This window comes from Cajanus cajan, chromosome 11 (genome assembly GCF_000230855.2).
Source record: "Cajanus cajan strain Asha chromosome 11, NIPB_CcT2T_4, whole genome shotgun sequence".
Lineage (NCBI taxonomy): Eukaryota > Viridiplantae > Streptophyta > Magnoliopsida > Fabales > Fabaceae > Cajanus > Cajanus cajan.
Window position 1 is genome coordinate 33,559,524 of NC_138527.1, and position 7,524 is coordinate 33,567,047.

The 7,524-nt window shown below is 32.8% G+C and overlaps 1 protein-coding gene across 2 annotated transcripts; it reads right to left on the bottom strand.

The window, feature by feature from the left end:
• Positions 1-755: 755 nt before the first annotated feature.
• On the bottom strand, positions 756-7,106 carry LOC145953228 (uncharacterized). Of its 2 annotated transcripts, XM_083067098.1 has the most exons (9): positions 4,430-7,106; positions 3,016-3,352; positions 2,294-2,923; positions 1,959-2,221; positions 1,718-1,885; positions 1,546-1,650; positions 1,394-1,466; positions 1,218-1,313; positions 756-1,131 (listed from the first exon to the last, which is right to left on the bottom strand). In XM_083067098.1, exons 3-9 carry the CDS (start codon positions 2,732-2,734, stop codon positions 1,045-1,047), a joined length of 1,233 nt encoding a protein of 410 aa, XP_082923224.1. In that variant the 5' UTR covers positions 2,735-2,923; positions 3,016-3,352; positions 4,430-7,106; the 3' UTR covers positions 756-1,044. The 2 variants fall into 2 exon arrangements, with proteins under 2 accessions (XP_082923224.1, XP_082923223.1); XM_083067097.1 differs by having other exon boundaries at positions 2,294-3,352.
• Positions 7,107-7,524: the final 418 nt, after the last annotated feature.

A 7,524-nucleotide genomic window follows, 5' to 3' on the forward strand; every position in this document is an offset into this window, starting at 1 on the left:
GTTATTTAATATATATATATATATATATATATATATATATATATATATATATATATATATATATATATATAAGTGTTACACTAGTTAATAACTTTATATTAATTATGAATTTTGTAAATCCAACCGTTAGATTGAAAATTCATATCACTTTATACATACATATCAAATTTTGTTAAAATTAAACAACAACTTGAAGGTAATCAAAGTGTTCATATTATAGTATATTTTGAAAAGAATATATTACGTCAATTTTATTTTATAAAAATGAAGTATCAAATCATCTTGGATTAATATAAAATTTTATATATATGATCTAAGAGTAAAGAACTTTCAATCTAACGGTTGGATTTACAAAATTCACAACTAATATAAAGTTATTAAGCGGTGTAACACTTAATAAAAATTACATCGGTGTCACACTAGTACACAAAGGGTCTTTTACGTCGCGTATTTTGAGCCTTTTACGTCGGAAAAGGTTCCGACGTTAATACGGTCCGACGTTAATACGGGAGACGTAAATTTACGTCGCCTGTGAAAGACGACGTAAATTTACATCGAAGATTAACCCAGCCCGACGTAAAAAGGGACAAAAAAGGGCAAAAAAACATGCCAGAATTTACGTCGGACAAGACCATGTCCGACGTAAATTTACGTCGACCATTGCAAGGCCCGACGTAAATTTACGTTGGACATGGTCTGGTCCGACGTAAATTTTGGCATTTTTTTTAATGTTTATTATTTTTTGATATACCCAACACCTGCATATATATATATATATATATATATATATATATATATATATAGTCCAGAATATCAAACCTAAACCAGGCAGTCCAGAATAAAAATTCAAATTATATTTCAAAATTGAATGACAAAAAGAAAATAATATATAAATCTTAAAAGCATAAATTATGACAATGTAAATCCTATTATCCTAAAATAGTTATAAAACATATGTTTGTCAATGTTATCTAACTAACTAAACTAACTAACTATCAAACTATAAACATAATATCTAACTAACTAAACTTAAAAATCTAACTATTATATACTTTGAAGAAAAAAAGTTGCCCATTGTTCTCTTATCTTGATGATCTCATCTTCGGGCAATGGAGATGGATCTTGAAAGACCTGAAACATTAATTTAATTGTCATTAATATGCAATGTTAATTATCGTAAAGGTAAATATACTTAAATAAATTTTGATATGAATTACCTGCACCCAAGAATCAGTAATACCCGCAGAAACTATGGCTCTCATACAATACATGATGTAATAGTCACATTCAAACGAGTCTTGTTGCTTATTACACTAAAATGAGAAACAAATAACTATTATTTCCAAAATCAATAAATTTAAATATTATTGCCTGTATTAATTAATTTGCTAACCTTAGGGTATATGAAATGCAATGACTTTGATGATCTGCCTCTTCCACTTAAAATATTAGTTCCAGACACGATTCTAATTAATTGAAATAAAAACAGATGTTAGCCAATATATATAATTACAGTTTTAAAACATAATGAAAAAATTTAGTTACCCTTGTAATTGACATTTAATTTCGTGGCTTGGTTTTCGATGTAGTGAACAAAACCACACCACGGTGTATTCCTTAGGAATGATTACCATTAACTGCCAATGGGACCTACATTGTATGACAAACAAATTAGGTATAAAATTTCCATGATTAAAAAACCAATTAAAAAACTAACCCGTCAATGTATGGAGCCATGTATATATCTCTTCCTGATTCACTCATCCATGTTTGCATATATTGCTGGATCTGGACCTGAGTGTTTCTTGACTTTTGGATGGATTGAGGCTCAATAAATCCATATACTTGTGCTTGTGCTTGATCCACACTCAATTTGTCCATGTACCTAACACAAATAATTATTATAAGTTAAATGTAATTATTGTAAATTTAGACTCATAAAAGAAAATATGACTTACATGGCCCACAGTTGTATGACAGAAATATTTAACATGGAGTTTCCCCCAACAATCTCTAATGCATCAGGCAGAGATATGTATAGTGGAACATCAAAGCTATCAACTCCAAAAACTCTAATGTCCCATTGCAATTGAATTGGCTTCTTCTTTAATCGTGATAATGTGATTAAAAGCTTAGATATGGGATCATCCTCAGCTTCTGCGATATTAGCATCATCAACATGAGGTTCTCTCATGACCTCCTTACCACGATTGATAAAATCCTAAAGAAATAATCAAAATTAGTTAAACAATAATAGAATTATAGGAATATAAAAGAGCAATAATATAATTACCTTTTCCCGAGCTGAAAGTGGCATGACCAAACGTTTTGGCCAAGCTAAGAATGTGTCGGTTGCCTGCCCCACTAGTTGAACCTCTATATTGGGCAAAGGCACTGGAGCAGCAGCATCTTGAACTTGGTCAACCACAACCCGTGTCCAGTCTGGCTGTAGAAGGACACCATGGATGGTTGAGCCACCCTCAAATACTCGGCCAATAGCCACTAACCGTGGGGGGTCATCCTCAACATATAACTCACACTGGTTTGGTACATCAGTGTGAGTGTGTTCCGGTGAGGGATCTGGAGCAGCACAACTCTCTTTAGTGCTGACTCGAACACCATCTTGAGGAACTGCAGTCTGTTGCTGAGAACGAGCCAAAAGTTCAAACTTCTGTTCAAATTCTTCTCGAATGTTCTTCAATTTCTCTTCAAACTGCATCTCCATTCTCTGCATAGCCTCTTGACTACAAGAGTCAACAGTGCTCCTCGATGATCGTGAACCAAAGAAATCTCGGTGGCTCCAAGAACCACCAACACCACGCACACGGCCTCCGTGCTCTGGCCTTCCTATGGCAGTTGTGAGGATATCATCCCGACCATGGGAAACAAATGAGCCCTGGGTGCTCTACTCAACTAAACCCTCCTGCAACATATTAACAATAAGTATACCCTAAACTACACTTATGAATTAAATAAGTTGAAATGAAGAGTCTTAGTTTGTATATTTTTACTTACTATTTTATCAGCAACGACCCTTGCAGACTCAGAATTAATAAGTATACCCTGATTTTGTCCGGACTGTAACCCCCTTTCCAGATTACATATGGTAATCATAACTAATTATTTATGGTTAATAATATTTATATTATTAGTATAATTTTGAAGAAAAGATGCTTAAACAAATGAAGAAATTTATATTGAAAACAAATTTTATTAAATACGAGTTACTAGATATTACAAACCATTTTATAACAACTTAGTAAAATAAAACCCCCCATCCTATGCTCTGGATTTTTGCATCTGACCTTCTAACTGCACATCCAATTTTTCTGCATTATGAGATCTCCAATATCTGGGTTTAAAAATATTTATGGGGTTAGACATTTAATTTCATTCACATCTCATACAAACAAATCAGTCAAGTGCATAATAAGTTCATACAATTATCAATATACATAAAAAATTTGATAATAGTCCAAATAATGCAATATGCTTATGAGAATGAGATGCAGATTTTGACTGAAAATATACTTTTAAAAATCGTTTTGACTCATTACTCCATGGAGATTTTCCCTTTTGAGTGTTTAGTGAAGCTAGAGCTTAACATCACTCTGTCCAGTGATTCGACAATGCCCCACTAAACGCGAACAAGTAGACAGTAGTCAGAGTGTTAGTGCACCCGGCAGGCTACCACGACACAGAATCAATAAAGACTGGCCATCTATGGAATTGCCCATGCCCAAACACTCCCTAGACCAAAGGTCTATCCCCCAGACCAGAGGTCCCGTCTTACCCATTCTACTCAAACCCCGTTTACTATCTTCTGACATTGGTAGCATAAAACAAATACCTCAGTCATACTTTCACAACCATATCAAACTCTCTCTCACTTTATCCTTTTCTTTATCCATCTCGTACTGCCAACTGTCCTTGACAGTACCCACTATCACAATTCTCAATCAATCTCTTGCCACCAATGTTTCGGATAGTAAACATAAAGAAAAGAATTCACATAAAAAGTATCATTTCAAAATTACAAAACTCGTTCTTTTTCTATCAAATATCCTTAGTACAAAATTCATTTCTCAAATATTTATTTTCTTGAAATTCTTTTCTTTTCCCCCCAAAAATCTTTTGACTCAAAATGACATTATGCAATATGCAATATGCATTACTATTAATCTATCACTTCAAAAACTATTCTCAATCAAACTCTTCAAATACAATTCAAACAACTTCAATAGAAACATTCAATCATAAACAATCAACCATTTCAAGATTCAACTTTAAAACTTCAAATTTATCAAAAAGTACAATCAAAAACCATATCAAATAACCTAAGGTTCCATGCATCAAAACTTATAAGTAAAGATCAATATTTATTCTACCATTATATAGACATGAATAAAATTAAACATCTAACCCATACCTATTTCTTCAAGCTTGCTAGCTTTTTCCTAATTTCCTTGATTTCTTCTTCTCCTACTTCTTTCTCTTCCTCTTATCTTCTTCCTTTCTTCCCCTTTTCTTGAAATTTTAGTTGTTTACTCCTTGTTTTACTCCTTGGTTGTGGAAAAGATGGAGTATTTTTGGGTGTTTCTTGGAATTGGTTTATGTCTAGTTGTTAAGGGTTGTTGGTGAGCTTTTTGGTGTGTGGTTTCTCCTATTTATACTAGTCTCCACCTCCATTCTCCAATATTCTAGATGTGTAGATTTTTCTTGATATTTCCTAAGATATTTTATAACATAGTGATTAGGTGTCCATTTTGTAGATATTTATAGGACTTTCTAGAATTTTCTTGAATTATTTAAGTATCTTAATGATTAAGTTTCCAATTTATTTAATAGTTTGGTGATGAGATGTCCACTTTCTAGAATTTTGTAGAGTTATTTAGTTATCTTAATGATTAATTTTTCAATTCATTTTAATCACATGGTGATTATGTGTCCCTTTTTTTTTTTAGAAATTTATAGAACATCCTAGAATTTTGTAGAATTATTTAAATATCTTAATGGTTAAGCATCTAATCCATTCTAGATTTCTTATTATGTAGAATTTTGTAGAACTTTCTTGAGTTATTTGAATATCTTAAAAGTTAAGCTTCCAACCCATTTAATTATTTGGTAATTAGATATGTACTTTGGAGAGTTTTGTAGAACTTTCTAGAATATTGTAGAATTATTATAATATCTTACAAATTACTTAAAATTTTGAGGTACTAATATTATTATTAGAATCTTGACCACTAAAAATACAAACTTTTGTCTCTTGATCATCTCTTAATTATGTTAATTAATATTAAATAAATATCAATTTGCTTATGTGTCAAAATTTGATTGGTTGAGACTTGTATTTTAATTTCTCCTAACTATACATTTTTATTAATTATTCCAAGCATACTATATTGATGATAACATTTTTATATCCTTTTGAACATTTTTCCATAATTTTCTAGCTTAAGGTTTTAGCAGAATAACTTTTTCTTGTTAAATCCTTAGAGAATTTCTATAAATTTTAATTTAGAGATTTTCTCTCTTAACTGTATTTATTCTTAATCTACACTCAATAAATTATTATTTAGGTTATAGATTACTTAAATTTTCTTAAATTGAGTTTCTCATATTTTACAGCATGCTCTCAACGCTGTCCGAGAAACAGTCAATTTAGATAATAAAATAATGTTAGTGAATTTAGAAAATCTGGTTAAATAATGCTACTTAAATTTCATTCACATTAACTTACATAGTATTTAATATATATAATAATTTGTAGAAATACATAGATAAATAGTTATAAAATTTAGGATGTTACACGGGCTGCTATCCACATCTCATGGCGGGGAGGTGACTCCACACGGTCAGCAGACTCAACCCCTGCTGCCTCTGCCCTAGCCTTCTTCATTTCCTTTTTTTTTTCTTTCATATCCCCCTCTTGACAATAGATGGGGTGCATCATTCTTGGCCTGTCGTTCTTAGGCAGCTATTCTTTTAGCCTGCAATAATACAAAAAAGAAAATGAGATTAATTAAAATATAACTTAAGTATTTGTGTCAATGTAAGAGTTATCAATAACCAACCTGCCACGAAGGGTCCAATCGAGTGGCACGAAATTGCATCCACTCCTCATCAGTGATCTGGTACTTTAGACAGGGAGTCTCATTTTGTCGCTCTCCAAATACATACTCTCGTGTCAAGAAAGTCTTGAAGTCTCTCCACCTGGTGGCAAGGCAGATAACATCTTCCTCCTCATGACCTCAGTGTTGGGAATGTCAAAATTTTTCTATGAAAATAACAACAAATAATAAATAATGTATTTAAGTTATATAATATTGAAGGGATGTGAAAGTATATACCTGAATATCCTGCCACATGAGGTTCTTGTCAGCCTCCTGAACGTCATACCATGATGGAATGATAATAGAAACATGTCGTCGAGCTAGGACTCCCAAATAGCTCTTAAACTTGGCAGCATTTGGGCCTGATGCCTTGCCAGAACGAGGATCCACCTCAACCGGTGTCCTCTCCTTGGCAATACGTCCAGCTGTCAACCCAGACAATCGGGTGACAAATCTACCTTCCCTCCTTCCACTGCCAGACCCAGAATCCTCCATAATCCTGAAAAAATTAAACTCTCATTATTAAAACAATGAATTAACTAAATAGACAAATAAAGTAAAAAAGATAATAACAATATAGCAACAAAATATTTCTGTACTCCTGACTAATGCGACTTGCATTCATCCAACTTCGATTCATTATCTATATATTAACACAAATTAACTATTGACTCAGTTATTCACAATTTTTCTAACCTAAACTACAACCCTAAAAAATCGATAGTAATTTCGGATAAAATCCATAAATATTTCTATTAATAACATGGTAAACTAAAGGTCAATGCCTAAAAAAGTCTTTCTTTAATGCATCTGGAACGGCCCTTACTGAAACCAGAACGGCCCGTTCCAGATCAACAATTTACTAAACAAAAAATTTAAGCAGAACGGCCCGTACTGCTTGCAGAACGGCCCGTTCTCCTTGCAGAACGGCCCGTTCTCCTTGCAGAACGGCCCGTTCTCCTTGCAGAACAGCCTGTTCTCCTTGCAGAACGGCCCGTTCTAGATGAACATAAAACACAAAATAAACAAAATAATGGGAAGATAAAAGTTACCTCAGTGCAGACTCTAACAGGACTTAGACTTGGAGTAATGTGTGCAAACAAGAGGCTTCGAGACTTAGAGTACGTACAAGAATATGAGAATATGAATATAGAGTTACACTTAGAGAGTAGAAGGCGCGTGGGAATATGAGAATATTGAAAGGCATGTAGTAATAGAGGCTAATTTACGTCGGACCCCCACTAGGCTGTTGAGTGTCTTTTATGCATGATTTACACTCAACTTTTGGTACTCTTTTTTTTGTACTTGTAGATATTTATATATGTTATTTTACCCCCTAAATTGGAAAAATCAAAGTATATTAAAAGGATAGAAGAGTAGTAGCAAAATCTTAATGTTTTCCCTCCAT

Bases quoted from the DNA above. Each gene is read 5' to 3' on its own strand.
- LOC145953228 (XM_083067098.1), bottom strand. From the start codon at position 2,734: ATGCAGAGAATGGAGATGCAGTTTGAAGAGAAATTGAAGAACATTCGA. The intron at 1,467-1,545 runs GTAACTAAATTT...TCAATTAATTAG, and splicing joins ATTAAATGTCAATTACAAGG to AATCGTGTCTGGAACTAATA. The intron at 1,132-1,217 runs GTAATTCATATC...TTAATGTTTCAG, and splicing joins TTACTGATTCTTGGGTGCAG to GTCTTTCAAGATCCATCTCC.